The sequence below is a fragment of the Tauraco erythrolophus genome, chromosome 4 (assembly GCF_009769465.1).
Source record: "Tauraco erythrolophus isolate bTauEry1 chromosome 4, bTauEry1.pri, whole genome shotgun sequence".
NCBI classification, from domain to species: domain Eukaryota; kingdom Metazoa; phylum Chordata; class Aves; order Musophagiformes; family Musophagidae; genus Tauraco; species Tauraco erythrolophus.
In genome coordinates this window covers 3,306,834-3,323,062 of record NC_141468.1, presented here as the reverse complement: position 1 = coordinate 3,323,062, position 16,229 = coordinate 3,306,834, and the positions used below count along the sequence as shown (strand labels likewise).

At 47.1% G+C, this 16,229-nt stretch overlaps 1 protein-coding gene across 1 annotated transcript in view; it reads right to left on the bottom strand.

The window, feature by feature from the left end:
- PLXNA4 (plexin A4) overlaps positions 1-16,229 on the bottom strand; it is a 451,603-nt gene that overhangs the window by 24,829 nt on the left and 410,545 nt on the right. The window contains exons 23-24 of the mRNA XM_086611134.1: positions 13,619-13,765; positions 6,298-6,457 (exon numbers count right to left, since the gene is read on the bottom strand). Coding sequence (XP_086467260.1) covers positions 6,298-6,457; positions 13,619-13,765 — 307 coding nt within the window. The remainder of the gene's footprint in view (positions 1-6,297; positions 6,458-13,618; positions 13,766-16,229) is intronic.

Below are 16,229 nucleotides of genomic sequence, written 5' to 3'. Positions count from 1 at the left end.
AGAGTTGCACTTGGCTCTGATATGAAGGGTAGGCACAGCTTTCCTCATTCTGTGCTTTATTTGTATTCCAGGGCTGGACAGAGTCCTCAAACCAGCAGAAACTTTCCCTCTGCTCCAGGGGAGCTGAGGACATCATGGGATGTCCCCTTGAGCCTTTGATGCTCCTGCAGACTCAGAGGATTGCCAAGCCCTTTCCCCTTGGCCTTCCTGCAGAAAGGGACCACGTGAGGAAGAGGAAGGGCGAGTCTGACTCGGCACAAGACCCACTCCTGAGCAAAAGAAGGGGGAAAACACTCTTCAGGGCAGGTTCAGAGCATTTGGCTTCAGTTTTGCAGCCCGTTTGCCCTGCCCCAATATGAAGCACTTCATCGTGCATCTGAGCAACGACAGGGAAAGGACCCCTAGTTATGGTCCCCCAACTCTCTGTAGTCTCGCTTCCCTTCTCCACCAGCACCAGCTGAGGTAATCCCACACCTATCTGGAAGGAAATGTGATGGCAGCAAGCAAGGGAAAGGGAAGGGCGGGCACAGAGGAGAAAAAGGTGACCCTGACATCCATATTCACAGCACTAAGTGAAAACCGTTGGCTTTGTCCTCGCTGGCAGCACTCTGTCCCCTCTCTCATCAGATCTGTGCGCTCCTCTGCGAGCTGGCACAAAGAAGAGACATACTCCAATCCAATTTGTTACACTTCCACCTTCCGGAGAGAGGGAGGGAGAGGGGGAGGGAGGTAAAAAAAATCCCATTATCTTTATCAAGCCTTCCAATCAGGACCAGCGGTAAATGCAAACTCAGGAGACAGCTGCTGTGAAGCCTTTATATTTCATTCAGTAGATAGTGTATCTTTTTATTGCACGAAGGAATTACTTCGTCTTCTTTTTTTTTTCCTTTCTTTTCTTTTTTTTTTTTTTTTAAGAAACAACCTTTCTGTTCAACTTGACTGGGAAAAAGGAGATTCCAGGGGCCTTTGACAAAGAGGTGCTTCTTTGAGCTGTAGCAGTGCCTGGCTAGGGAATGACTCTACAGGGACATGAAAGGTGGGGAGATGTCCTCCTGCACCTCAAATCCTACAGAAAATGTTGCACCTCCCTTGTGCCTCCCTCTAATCCAGGTCACCCTGAAGACGCCCGTTGAACAAGGGAGAAAAGTGTAGCAGAGAAAACATTTTTTCAGGGGCAATTGAAATAGCCAGGTAGATGGAAGACCTGCCAGCTCACTCCAGGTGCCTTCATCTGAGCTAGTCATCATCATAGAATCATAGAATCATAGAATCATAGAATCATAGAATGGTTAGGGCTGGAAGGGACCTTCAAAGGTCATCTAGTCCAACCCCCCTGCAACAAACAGGGATATCTCCAACTAGATCAGGTTGCTCAGGGCCTCGTCCAACCTGGCCTTGAACATCTCCAGGGATGAAGCATCCACCACCTCTCTGGGCAACCTGTTCCAGTGTTCTACAACTCTCATGGTAAAAAATTTTTTCCTAATATCCAACCTGAATCTACCTCCCTCTATTTTAAAACCATTACCCCTTGTCCTATCACAACTGGCCCTCCTGAACAGCCTCTCCCCATCTTTCCTGTAGGCCCCCTTGAGGTACTGGAAGACCACTATAAGGTCACCCCAGAGCCTCCTCTTCTCCAGGCTGAACAGCCCCAACTCTTTCAGCCTGTCCTCATAGGAAAGGTGCTCCAGCCCTCTTATCATCTTCGTGGCCCTCCTCTGGACTCTCTCCAACTGGTCCATGTCCTTCTTATGTTGGGGGCTCCAGAACTGGACGCAATACTCCAGGTGAGGTCTCACGAGGGGAGAGTAGAGGGGAAGAATCACCTCCCTTGACCTGCTGGCCACGCTCCTCTTGATGCAGCCCAGGACGCGGTTGGCCTTCTGGGCCGCAAGAGCACATTGCCGGCTCATATTGAGCTTCTCGTCCACCAGTACTCCCAAGTCCTTCTCCTCAGGGCTGCTCTCGATCCATTCTCCGCCCAGTCTGTATTTGTGCCTGGATGTTATCAGTTACCCCATCCTTCACAGGCACTTCTAGGTCATGAAGCACAAAATCTATTTCAGTCAACTGTTCATGCCATATATTGTGCTTCCCACCCTTTTCCTAAAGACCTTAAATCTCCCATGAAGCACTGTGAAACTGTGGTGGACTGGGCACACCAATGGCACATGGAACAAATGCACATGGCTTACCCAGGCTTGATGCCTATTTCATGACCACTTGTGCTCATGAAGGATTTATCCAAAGAACTGGGGAGCAGCCTTTAGTTCTACGAGCATTTTTTCGCTTCCCAATAATTACCACGTGAGAGACAGATTGGCACAGGAAATAGAGGAATAAATCCTTTGTCTTTATGCTGCCCACACCAGTACAAACAGGAGGGTAGGAAACAAAAATGGGTAAATGTCTAGTATGGGATGACCTCTAGGAAGAGAGGAGAAACTCAGCTCTGCTTCTGGGGTGGAGAAAGGATCACTGTGGTTGGGAGAAAAAAAGTTCATAATAAAACTGTATATATACTTGAGTTAGACACAGTTTAAATGGCTCCTAAAGGTTGAACCCATCACCCTAGAAAAGCAATCTTGCCCTGACGTGGTCCACAATGGTCCTGAGACAGCATCACTATGTGCAAGACAGTCCACCTAGCAGCTCCCATCACCTCAGCAGTCCATTTCAAAAAGCAACCGAAACACAAGGAAGAGTGAATGCCTCAGCAGGAAGCCAAATTCCTGTTTCGTGATCCTCACACCCTAATGCTTTCCCCAAGATGAGATATTTTATTTATGTCGAGGGCTTTACAAAATAATAATAATAACAAAAATAGCCACCACAGAAAGAAGCCTTTACTCAGAGGGCTGCAATTTGGGCTTTGGACTAAAATGTAACCTCAGGGTGTCCAAAATAAGTGCTTTCAGCTGACAACCCCCTCCATGAGTTGTCTGGGTAACTGCAAAACATTATGACATTTGTGACACGTACAAGTCACTCTGCCTGCGGCTAGGCTGCATTTAACAACTCCAAATAACTCATTAGCTTGTTTGCTTTCTTCCATGTGAGCACTCTGGCCTTGGTATGGCCAGAAAGCCCAGAAAATTGTAATGGTAATAGAAAACCGGTGTTGCTGTTCAAAAAACCATCGATTTCAAGGCCAGATGACAGTCATCTGCTCTGACCTACTGTTCAGCACGGGCTGACGGAGGTGAGCCAGCTGCCTTTGCAGTTCTGAGCGTTCAGCCTGGGGCAGGTTGATCCTGAGAGCCCTGTGCTGCTTTCTAATGGCCAGCAGTGCTTTCTGCTCTCCCCTTGCTGCCTTTGCTGTCACCGAAGGATGCCAGGTGCCAACAAACATCTTTTCCTGCAAAGAGGCTGGGCTGGAGCTGCGGCTGGATGTGCGTATCTTCTTGTTCCTGCTTCACCCATGCCAGTCCTGCTCCTCCCACCTTGTTAGCTTCTGTGCTAAAGGAGCCTGCAACTATATTGCTGCTGGCAAGATTCTTCTACAAGAAAGATGGGGAGAGGCTGTTCAGGAGGGCCTGTTGTGATAGAACAAGGGGTAATGGTTTTAAAATAGAGGGAGGTAGATTCAGGTTGGATATTAGGAAAAAATTTTTTACCATGAGAGTTGTAGAACACTGGAACAGGTTGCCCAGAGAGGTGGTGCATGCTCCATCCCTGGAGATGTTCAAGGCCAGGTTGGATGAGGCCCTGAGCAACCTGATCTAGTTGAAGATATCCCTGTTCCTTGCAGGGGGGTTGGACTAGATGACCTTTGAAGATCCCTTCCAGACCTAACCATTCTATGATTCTATGATTCTATGATTCTACTAGATGAGGGCTTTTTTTTTGTGGTTTATTTTATTGTTTTGATTTTTTCTACCCAACTGCATCACCAATGCTATTGACCAAACAGCTGCTCATTAAGCAGTTTCCCGTCAGTATGGACGAGTTGGTCCTGTGAAGGGTGTACAGGCTAATAAATACCTTCTGGAATGTGCTGGTCCTCAGCACCACTCAGCAGGTCAATATTTCTTAAAACAGCAACAGTTCTGGATGCAAAACTGTCAGGCTCCAGCTGGGACCTTGCACACATACACAGTTCTGTATCTGTCAGTCGTCAGAGCTACAGTAAAATCTGTGGACTCCAATTTATCCCTTGTATTTGCAACACACAGGTAAAATTCCTGCCTCCCACTACAGACCAATCGTCTATCCCCACAGCAGAACAAAGTACTTTCCACTCATACTCAGTACGAAATTCAAATGTAATGGGCTCTATGGCCACCATCCAGTATCACATAGGTGAAGATGCAGAATCATAGAATCATAGAATGGTTAGGGTTGGAAGGAACCTCAAAGATCATCTAGTTCCAACTCCCCTGCCATGGGCAGGGACACCTTCCACTACACCAGGTTGCTCAAAGCCTCATCCAACCTGGCCTTGAACACTTCCAGGGATGGGGCAGCCACAGCTTCTCTGGGCAACCTGGTCCAGTGCCTCACCACCCTCAATGTAAAAATTTTTTTTCTTGTATCTAATCTAAATCCACCCTCTTTCAGGTCAAAGCCATTGCCCCTTGTCTTATCATTATATAACCTTGTAAAAGGTCCCTCTCCAGCTTTCTTGTAGCCCCTTCAGGTACTGGAAGACTGCTATAAGATCACTCTGGAGCCTTCTCTTCTCCAGACTGAACAGCCCCAACTCTCGCAGCCTGTCTTCAGAGGAGAGGTTCTCCAGCTCTCAGATCATCTTCGTGGCCCTCCTCTGGACCTGCTCTAGCAGCTCCATGTCCTTCTTGTTTTGGGGACTCCAGAGCTGAACACAGTACTCAGGTGGGGTTTCACTGTAAACTCCACTGCTCTGCTCTGCTGTGCCCTGGCACCCTGCCCTAACTGCCCCCATGCTCACCCTGGCACTCACCATCCTCTGCTGACTCGCAGCAGCTCCAAAATCATCTTGGGTCCTTTCTTGATGATGTATATGACCTGTTCTTTATTGCTGCTCATTTTAACAGCTTGTTTCGTTATTCTAAGTGCCTTTTATGAGCAGGAATCTTGCTGCAATTTCTGTCAGGGATCCCCCTCCTCCCCTACACATACACATACAGACACTTAACTTTAATCCCTGACCTCTCATTCCTGCCTCCATTATTGCTGTGATTTTTTTTCTTAGTGTCAGTCCCTTCCTTCTCCTTTTGGTTCCTCTTCTACTTTGCTGGGTTTTATAGACTCCATCATTTTCCACTCAAGTCTCTTTCACTGAAGGTCACTGGGGGCAAATTCTGGCAGATACAGCCACAGCACAATCCCCAGCTCCCTACCAGACACCTCAGCAATGCTCCAAGCAGATTTTTCTACATCCTTTCATAGTAGCCTCCAGGTGCAGTATCTCATCTATCTCTGGACCCCAACTTCCGACATCTCACTCCTCCCAGCATCCTTGCTCCAGATTTTGGGCAGAAATAGATTTTAACCTCAGAAGCACCCTTGCACTGGGCTGTACAACTCCCTGTGTGTCCCAGAGCTTGACAGCACAACTGCCCAGAAATGAAAGTGAAGCCGGTGCTGCTCTTTCGAAACTCCAAGCAGAGCAATGCACAAAGGAGCAAACCACTAAGAAAAAAAGCATGAATTCATAAACAGAAGGACTAATCTTTCCTTAAGGCTTCCTAGTCCTCTGCAGCACAGCAGCTCCCAGCCCTGCTGGTGGTGGTTGGGTGCTGGCAGGAGAGGGAAGCAGTCAGGGGTGAGATGGACGCAGCCCACTGAACGGAGGATGCTTCATCCCCTTTCCCCTGCCCACATGAGTAATTAATACAGCTTGGGCTGTGACAGTCTCAGCGAGAAGATACATATAATCCAAAGCCTCACTATTCAGGCAAGAGCTAGAAATAAATCTCTGCAGCCTGAAAACTGCTGGCAACATCACCCTGGGCATTTGGTACTCTTTTTCTGGGGGTCTTTGGCAGGACAGTGAGAATAGCCCCAGTCATGCCTTTCCCATACCCTTGTCCAAGCTGAATTCTGTGGGCAGAAAAGCAGGATGTCTACTGGTCTTTTAAATCCCCAGGGACAAAGATTTCATAAGCCAGGAGCATACGCATCAACTTCATCAGTCTCTTCTGCTCTCTCACCATTGCTGCGGCTCTGTCTTGCACAAGCACCAAGGGTACACTTGGTCTGGAGAGGTGGCACCTGTCCCAGCAAACACTGTCTGGATTGAGTCTGGCTGCCTCTTATCTCCCCTCTCCCCTCTGTCTGGTGGCAATTGGGGCCCTTTGTGCACTCACATACCCAAATCCATATCAGCAGCTTTGGGTCGGTGGGAGCAGGGCACGTTCTTGAAGATGGCATCGAGGATCTTCTCCTTGACCTGCGTGATGGTGTCACAATTCAGGATCTTCACCGGGATCTCGGGGCTGTTCACGTTGTCGGGGTTCACGCAGCTCAGTACCTGAGAGAGAGACAGTGAGACCCACCACACATTTCACAGCAGCATTGGTACCCTGCGTCTTCCCTTCTTGCAGGTCCCTGTATCCTACAAGCCAGAGGGATCTAGGGTGCAATAAGAGGAAAAACGTGTACCAAGAGTATTCCTTCCTAAAAGAGGGCACCAAGATCTGCTGTCACGGAGGGGGATTCCATACATCCACACCTGTGCTGCTCTCAACCCCTTACCACTCTCTGTGCCCAGTGAATTAAAGGTAACTCAGCATTTGGCTCTCAGCTAAATGCTGTGGGCTCCCAGATGTTGCAGTCAGTGGCTTTGGGCTGAAGGGAAGGTTTTTCTGAACTTGTGTCTCACACTGCTTGTTTCTGTGAGGTGAAACTACTATACCTGTGGGAACAGCCCCTTAGATTTGAGCCTCACATCCCTAGCATCTTCACTACACTTAATAACAGAAAGCCCATGGATACAAGCTCAGGTTCTGGTGCTTTCTCTAAAAATGTCATTCCCTCAAATGGTACCAGACAATGGTCATTGACACCCTCTTTTCACTAAAACAATTAAAAATGCAAGCAGATCTGACCCTGATTGGAGCTCAATTGATACCCAAAAGGCTCTCCAGAGCTTTCCTTGGCCTCTGGTCCATTCCATACTGGCAAGGTGACCTAATTCTGCAGTGGCCTCCTTACATTACCACCTGACTTTGACAATTCAGGTAAAAGTGCTCTTTAATCAGCCTTAAGCTTGTCCATCTTCTGCACAGCCACAGGACTGACCCAGACCCCTCTCAGAAGAATCTTACTGATTTGAAATGCGGAGCTGATTAAAAAATGAAACACAAATCAACTTCTGCTTTCACACATAAAACAAGAAAATTGACCCAACTAGAGGCCTCTCATTTTTCACAAGGAAAATATAATTTTCTCCAAAGACTCTGTCCAAGAATAAATGCAAAGCATATGAGGTGTTGAGGGAGGGATACCTTAAACACACACACAGCCTTTAACAGCAATCTGCCTGCTAACTCTTGGCCATTAACTGAGCATTCTGCTCTCTTCTGGTTGTAGGAGTCTGAAGTCTATAAACTTTTACAAACTTAGCACACCTTGCACTTGGAAGGAGTGTTCGGTGATGCTCCTGGCTATGTACGGTCATTAAAGGTTCCTGTGCCACCTTTACAAGCACAGATGTGTTAGTTTTGGTGCCTTCGACAAATTCTACCTAGGCTGTAATTCCCTTCTGTAGTACACAACAGGTACTGGACTCTCCATCACTTTCTGTCTCAGCCTATTAAGATGCAGTGGGATCTCAAAGCGGCTCGAAACTGGGTGAAAACATATCAGTATAATTATATATTGGCTCATCAGGCTCCCTTTGGTGCTGTTACGTTCAACAAAGAGGGGCTTGTGAAGATACTGCTTACAAAGAGCTCTGTGATCTTTCTGGATGAAAGGGGAGATGTAAATATGAGATATTGATTAGATCATAATGCTATTATTTATATGTCACTTCCAGGAGTATTGAAGAAGCATCAATTCAGATAATAATAACAACGGCACAGATTTACAGTTCTGTGGCATCTTTCATCTCAAAGGATCACAGGACTACACATAAAAAGCACTGTTGAAGTGCATCCAATGTTCAGGTTATTAGTTGACCCCCTCCCATTACACATCTGTAGGGAAATGAAGTGGTGATGGCAGGCTAGGACAGCTCTTTTGAGAGTGCTATGGTTCTGGAGACCAAGTTACTCTGAGGGTCTCTCTCAGTGATCTGAGATCAGCTAAGGCAGACTGAGCTGGTGCCAGTCAGAGCAAGCTCTGTGGGGTGGTTCAGCTCTGATGCAAATACCTGGGATTCACTTCATCTCCCCACATGAAGGCACTACAAGCTATTTGAAATATTTTGATCTGCATTACCAGGCATCTAGCTCCTAGTCCAGAAGGGTCAACATCTCCTGCAGATGTTGACCAGTGCCCCATTGACAGCAATACCCATCATGCAGTATGGACCATCATCTGCCTGGAAGCTGACAACAGTGATTTGCTCTTAGAACTTGTTTGTCCTTAAAATTCACAAGGTGCCAACTTTGGAAAGCTTGAATGAGACATGATCATTCACATCCTGACTACAGTAGACCTTGCTTTCCTCTTTTCCAGCTCAGTTGGAAGAGGAAGGAGCAGGGAGGGGAATATTTCAAAGAGCTGCGCAGAGAGGTTTGCTCTTGGTGGTCTCAAGCACAGAGTGACACAGCTGGTAGTAGCTGCCAAGCCCTGGACACCAGTATGTTCATTTCAATGATAGCCAAGAGGCTCCTTTCAACATTTTTGGTAATTCAATCATCGTTTATAGAAAACAAGACCCTTCCTAGAGCACAGGGGCTTTGATGTATATGGCCCATGCTTCACAGCAACTCTCAGTGTTTTCCAACTATCCTCTTCTGGAGCACTACATTTTTCTCCGTACACAGACCTCAGGAATTCTGCAGGGTGTATCTGTGTATTGCACACACTAAGTGGCAATTCTTTGGAGATTGCCATGGGCCCTATAGAAGTCATCTTTACAACACAAATTGAAAATCTTTGCTCTTCTTCCAGCAGACTGAAGCTCCTAATCATAATGAAGTGCTGGAATTGGAGAGAGGGATTCCTACCACTTCTGTGGGAATCCTCCTAAAGTTTACCTCTGTTGTCACTCCAGGCTTCTCTAGATTGTCCCTCATAGGGGATGACCAGGAGAAAAAAATCTAAGCATTGACTTCACCCATTTAGCAGAGTTCAGATGCTCCAGTCTCACTGGAAGATGCCCTGTGCTTCCATCAGAGCTGTCCTCATAACAATCAAAATAAGACAGAGAACTAATCCTATTGTTCCTGCAGTGCTTGTCAGCTCTGTCCATGCAATCTTTGGTGTCAACTGGAGAGGAAGAGACCCCTAAGATGGCCTGCGTTGTATTCCTACATGATTAGTCACTCTGAGGGAGGTTTTGTGATGCTGATCTCCTGAATGCACTCACTGCTATTGCTCCATCAGCCACCACCTGCCTTGGAGCCCTGTGGGGCAGAGCTACCAAGGTAGATCTCAATGTCACTCAAGGAGAAGCTGAATGTTTTGCCACTGAGAAGACACCAGCATTTGGCACCTCTGTTCTGCCATGCATTGAGTTCTGTGCAGCATAGCATAAGGACGATGCCAGTTGTGGAATTAACATGGAAAGGTATGGGACTGGGAGCAAGTGAAGTAGTAATCTCTGAGCTCTGCTGTCCCACTGACTGTGTATGACCCTGGGGCATGTCCTCTCACTGGATTTGTGTTTATTGACCTTCTTCTACATCCTTGGGCTTTTTTCATCTGCCAGCCCCTCCAGCCATGAGCTGTCTCTCAGTGTACATATACACTCAATGCTTAGCACAGCTAAGCCCTGATCTCCTCTACAGATTACTGGTATTTAAATAATAAAGGCACAGCTTGTGATTAATCATATGGCGACCCTGGCTCTGAGTTCTCTGCAGCGTTGGAGTGATCTGTCCTGAGACCAGGATGTTACTACAGTTTCTGTCCCAGAGACAGACATCTTTCTCTCCCTTCTAAATTGGGCTAAGGAAGGTTCAAGGGGAATAGCATACAGTGAGGCTTTACAGTGAACAAGGAGGATAAGAACCCCCAAAAAAGCCAAGCACAGGAGAGTTTTCTCATATCTTGGTAGTGACTTCCTCTCTGCCACCAAAATTCCCTGAAAATCCTTATCCAAGGGCAACCTAAAGTATCTTTATCCATCTTGAATATGTTGTCAGGAGAGATGATCCAATTAGGGTCTCAGCACTGGAGCTGCCGAAGTGTGCAGGGACCACGCAGGGCATGTCACTGCCCAAAATGTACCGGGCAGCAACCACCTACTACCCCCAAGCACTAATTAGCCAATTCTCTTGACAACTTCTGACACACATCAAGGTCTTTGCTCCCCTGCATTATTTGCATCAAGAGAAATGAAGCTGATGCAGGGGATTGATGGTCTTTCATCTCCCAGGGACAGCGGAGCAGTGGCAGTAGGGAGTGAAGTTTTTGCGTCTGGACTCTGGTTTGGTGAAAGGTTAAACAATCATGGATTCTTGCAAAGAGAGACGGCAGTCAGCAGGGATGAGATCTTCTTGTCTCTCATAGACAGAATAATCTGGCTGGGTTTTTAATAATGCTGCAGACCACAGACGATGAGCACTGACTGCTCGTGAAGACATTAACGCAAGAGGGTGTTTCTATGAGGTGTAAAACTTAGGAGAAGACCTACTGTTTAGTTGTGACGTATTTATTCCAGCAAATCACATCTGTAACTTAGTTTCTACTGTACCAAAAAATCCCTTGTAAGTACAGAAATTTTTATAGACTGCAAAGACCCTGGGACATTGACACTGCTTCCCTGGAGAACCGTAGGACCTGGCAGATGGCAAATCGGAGCTATCTGATTTGGAAAGAAATCAGACCAAAATAATGTAACTTCAGCAAGATCAGTAATTCCAGATGTCTGAAAGTGCTGTGTCTTCTTTTTTCTCCCTGGATAAGTCAATTTCTTTGGATCTGCTTTTCACTCAAACCATATTCGAAACCATGACTTAAAATATTTGGTCATGATTAATGAAGGCTAAAGAACAAACACCTTCCAAAAGAACCTCTGGCCTTGTCTTCCCAGAAAAAAGACAACAAACAGCCTGTTTCAATGTGCCACACTGCTGGAATCATGATTTAACTCACTCAAGCGGTCATCTAGCACTCGTGAAACAACCCAATGGATATCAGCCACACACATTGCGAACTCACAGTGGTGACCAGGTGCGTTCGGTAGAGAGCAGGAGACATTGGGGGCATTCCTATATCAAAAACACTGAATCAGTTCTTACTTTATTTCATTAGTATACATTTTTAATAAAAGATGACAGACTGCTTAAGGAAGGTAAGCAGTTTTTTTCTTAAGAAATAAAGAGAAACAGAAAGGAAGAACAATCCTATTCATATTCTGCTTCTTCTTAATCTCCTTCACCGAAGCTGATCTCTGTAAATCTGCTGAGATTCCTATCGGGATATATTTGTCTGCTCTTGAGATGTAAGAGGGAGAGCTGATTAACATCAAACGACACAAAGCAAATGGAGAAGAGCTTTGTTCAGGCTGATGTATAATTACTACCCTTTGCTGGCTGCTTTATATCAAGCCTAAAAGGATCGGAGGGATTTCCTTTGGTGAAAGCGATCACTCTGTGTTTGTATTTTTCCTTCTTTTACTTACTCTCTCCGTGTGAGAGCAGGTCTCCAAATTGCTAGACAGCCACACATAATAGAAAAGAAACACTATGCTTCTGTTTTAACAGGAAAGTCATGTTTTTAATATCGGATCGTAGAATCATAGAATCACAGAATGGTTTGGGTTGGAAGGGACCTCAAAGATCACCTAGTTCCAAGCCCCCTGCCATGGGCAGGGAAACCCTCCACTACACCAGGTTGCTCAAAGCCTCGTCCAACCTGGCCTTGAACACCTCCAGATGCAAAATAAAATTGTGCTCTTATTTAAGAATAAAGACTACCCCCTCATCAAACTTGGAATCAATCAAAGCTCAGCTCTAATCTGATAAATTCAGGGCACCTTCTGATCATTCTAAAATTTGGGGTTGGGGTTTACCAAGAACAAAGATGGGAAAAAAAGAAATTACAAGGATCATTGAAGACTTGGAAAGTGTTCTTCATCCTGTAGAGACTTAGAAGGTCAGTGGATTTGGTTTATCCAGGAAAATGTGAAGGCCCACAAACACACTAAGAACAGATATCTAATGCTCTTTAATTGATGCTTTTTAATTAAGCAGGAAAAGGGTGTAATCTCAGAGTAGAAGCTAAAGCTGGACATACACAATGTATACCTTCCACCACTCAGACAATCACATTTTGAAGCAAACGACTCAGTGACAAGGATTAATTTTCTTATCCTTGAAATCTTTAAATCAAGTTCACTTTTCTTTGACTTGCACTTGCTCAAAAGGAATGGCTGCATTAGCCCTAGGGAAGACCTAATAAGTCCCTCCACTTTGTGCCTCCAACATATTCCTTGATGCTGAAACCTTCATACGAGTAATAGATTTTTTTATTATTTCTTTTTTTCTGGTGAGGATTATTCTAGAGAAGATCCTTGCAATATAGCCTCATAAAAACTATTTTTGCCATCACTAGCAGAAGACCATGGACTTTGCACTGACCCAACACCACAAGGTCTCAGGACAGCTTTGGGATTGCCATGCCTTGAGCTGGGTGTCCCTGTGATCACAAGTGTCCCGTGGCCAAGGACTCGTGCCTGACCTGCCTGAGCTCAGCACTGGGGACACTCCACATGGCCAAGAGCTGCTGCCCTGATCAGGCACTGACCAGCAAACACCAAATCTTTGTGTGCCCAGGCTGGGTGCTGGGCAGCTCTGCCACTGGTGCTGGAGACTGGGGAGAGGCAGCAGGCTTTGGGGAGAGGAGGGATCAAAATACTCTCAGATGGTCCCAAGAGTGAGGAGGAAGAAACCCCACCATGAACGTCACACTGCTCCCAGGGAAGGGCTCAGATTGGTGACAACTTGCAGTGACAACCCCACCTTTGTTACTTTTGACTGAAAAGTCAGAGGGACATCGGAAGGGTGAGCATCACTCCATGGAAAAAGAGTAGATACTAGGAAGTATTTTGTCTAAGAGAACAGACAAAATTGCCCCTATTGTCTTCACATTCGCAGGTATGTATATTCATGACACAAGGTTCACACTTGTCTTCCAATGCTCCCAGATCTCACCTAATCCAAGCAATGGTAGAGGATTGGCACTGTCACCCTACCCTGCAGTAGTTCAGATGCTTTCAGAGAACAGGCAATGCCTTTGGGAGCTGGAGATGCTCTGGGCATGGGGCAGGGCACAACGGAAGTAACTTGGAAGCAGCTGTCCTTGCAAACATGCTTTGAAAGCAGATGCTTCAGCCACAAACCTTACTGTGTCAGGGGATGCAACTAGTCAGTCTTCACAAGGGTGACTCTGCTGATTTGTGAGAATAAATTGTCCCAGAGGGTCAGCATGCCCATCACTGGCTTCTTTTCTCTAAATCGCCTTTTGTTAGAAGAGGCTGAACAAGCCTACAAGAAGGTGTGCTCAGAGCACTCACCAATGTCTTGTAATCGATCTGCTGTCGGATAAGCTTGTCCTCACTCAGTGAGTACCGGGCCTCCCCAGTGATCGAGTCGATGGGACCCTTTTCCATCTGCTGCTTGATGGCACAGAAAAGGGAGAACAGCGGTTCGCCAGCACACTCCTGCAGGGGAGAGAGACAACCATGAGGTGAAACAGGTGGAGCAGAGGTGAGAACTCAACTTACGTAGCATCTCAATGACTGCCATGGCTTGCCATCTCCAACCACTTGGGACAGATGAGTCAGTGGGAATAAGTCTATTTCATACAGCCCTGGAAAAAAGGTGACCTTCCACTTCCACAGAGTGCAACCAGCCCTCTCGAGTGTCATACAATCATAGAATGGTTTGGGTTGGAAGGGACCTCCAAGATCATCTAGTTCCAACCCCCCTGACATGGGCAGGGACACCCTCCACTACACCAGGTTGCTCAAAGCCCCATCCAACCTGGCCTTGAACACTTCCAGGGATGGGGCAACTGCAACTTCTCTGGGCAACCTGGTCCAGTGCCTCACCATCCTCAATGTAAAAAATTTCTTCCTTATATCCAATCTAAATCTCCCCTCTTTCAGTTTAAAGCCATTGCCCCTTGTCCTATCACTACACACCCTTGTAAAAAGTCCCTCTCCAGCTTTCCTGTAGGCCCCCTTTAGGTACTGGAAGGCTGCAATAAGATCACCCCGGAGCCTTCTCTTCTCCAGGCTGAACAGCCCCAACTCTCTCAGCCTGTCTTCATAGCAGAGATGCTCCAGCCCTCGAATCATATTTGTGGCCTCCTCTGGACCTGCTCCAGCAGCTCCATGTCCTTCTTGTGCTGGGGACTCCAGAGCTGAATGCAATATTCCACGTTAAGGGACAAAGGTGTCAGTGCTCCCTGGCAATGTAGCAGAGCCTTGTAGGAGCTGTTCCAGTGATTGCCACCAGGCCAGACTTTTACACTGAAGTAGGTGGTGAGATGGGTCCCGGAAAACCTGGAGACAGGTCTGAAAGGGAGATGGACTGCTGCTGTCCCATCCTGGGTGTCTGGGCAGAGTCCACAGCCTCCCTGAGCACTCTCATGCTGGAGGCAAATAGGCATGCTCAGGCAGGAGCAGCTCCGTGATCCAGGGGAGATGTGCCCCTGGGTCCGTACGGTTGCATTGCTGACGTCAGATGAGTGAGGCCCAGCAGGGCCAACAAAGCACACCTCTCCCTAGTTTCTTTTTCCCATCATTTGCACTCACTGCACTCCTCTTCTCACACTTTTCCCAGCCTCTCCTCCCTTTGCACATTCACTGCCAGGCACTCCTCCTTGTGCTTTCTTCAGTTGCCTACCTTCCCCTTCATCTCTCCATCCTCCCTCCCTCCTCCCCACCTTGCCCTCTCCTCTTGCAGCGTGTCCCAACTCAACGAGCAAGGTCATTTTTTCTCTGGTGTAAATCCCAGTAAAAACAACTTAATAATCTGAAGTGAAGTGGCCCCTTTCTCAGTTCCTACACCTGTCTCCCACTTAATTAGCTTATCTACCAGCAGCATATTGCTTCCGTGTGCTTGTCTCTTGCCCTTATCAGGCCTCTGTTCAGGCTAAGGCAAGAAGACAAGTAGCTTGGGGGGGGCGGGGGGAGAAGCCTATTACAAAAACAGTTCTTTAGAAAGTCACCTCCTTATAGCCTTTCCTTTCAGCTGAAAGCAGGAATCTGATACTGGTCACCGAAATCACCTTCCAGGGACCTTCAAACCTTTTCCATGCCTTCATCCTTGGACTGGTGGTTCCTGGGGAAGGCTCAGTCAGGGGAATGGATTGATTTGTAAAGCCTTGAATTGCCAGGCAGAGGCTGGCTAGTGTGTCCCAACGGGGTTGTAAGGTGTAAGGATATCTAGCAACTGCATCAGGAGTGGGAGAGAGGTGCAGAGACCACCAGCTCCTTCCAAAAAGGCTGGCTCTGAGTTTGATGCCTTGGCAATCAGCACGCTTGAAGCTCAGTGTGGGTCCCCAAGAGGCAATTGTCACCACCTAGCAGTCTGTAGCTGGTGTCAAAGGCTGAAAGCTTCTTTTTTTTTTACTACATACTACCCCAAGGAGGTCCTCCAGGAGGAACCAGAGGGCTCAGGGGTGTCTCATCAAGTCTTTTCATTGTTTTGCTGATGAGCATCCTGCAAAGCCAGTGCTATTTCCTACTAGGATACAAAGCAGCAACAGCCTCAGCCTGTGCTTGGCTCTGGATGCAGCAGTCAGGTGTACATGGCGTATTGCACCCACCCCTCTGCACTCAGAGGGCTCATGGCCATGCCCAGGGTAGGCTTGAGGCAGCCTTATGCAAAGAAGAGCTTGGTCTCAGCCCTAAGTTAAACTAAGCAAGGATTTGGTTACGATGTGGGTAAGGCAGGTTAAGTGTGATGGAGGCACTGGGCACGATGGACTTCAGTACTGCCTCTGAACTGGGGTGGCAGGAGATGTCCAGTCACTACACACTGAAAATACGGGTCACCACGCGATGGAGATCTGAGTCTGCTAGTAAAAGGAAAGCACTTTCCATATAGGTCTCCACCGGGCTCTGAAATCCTTTCACGTTTCAGCACTGACCCTTAGATCCCACCTCTGTACAGGAG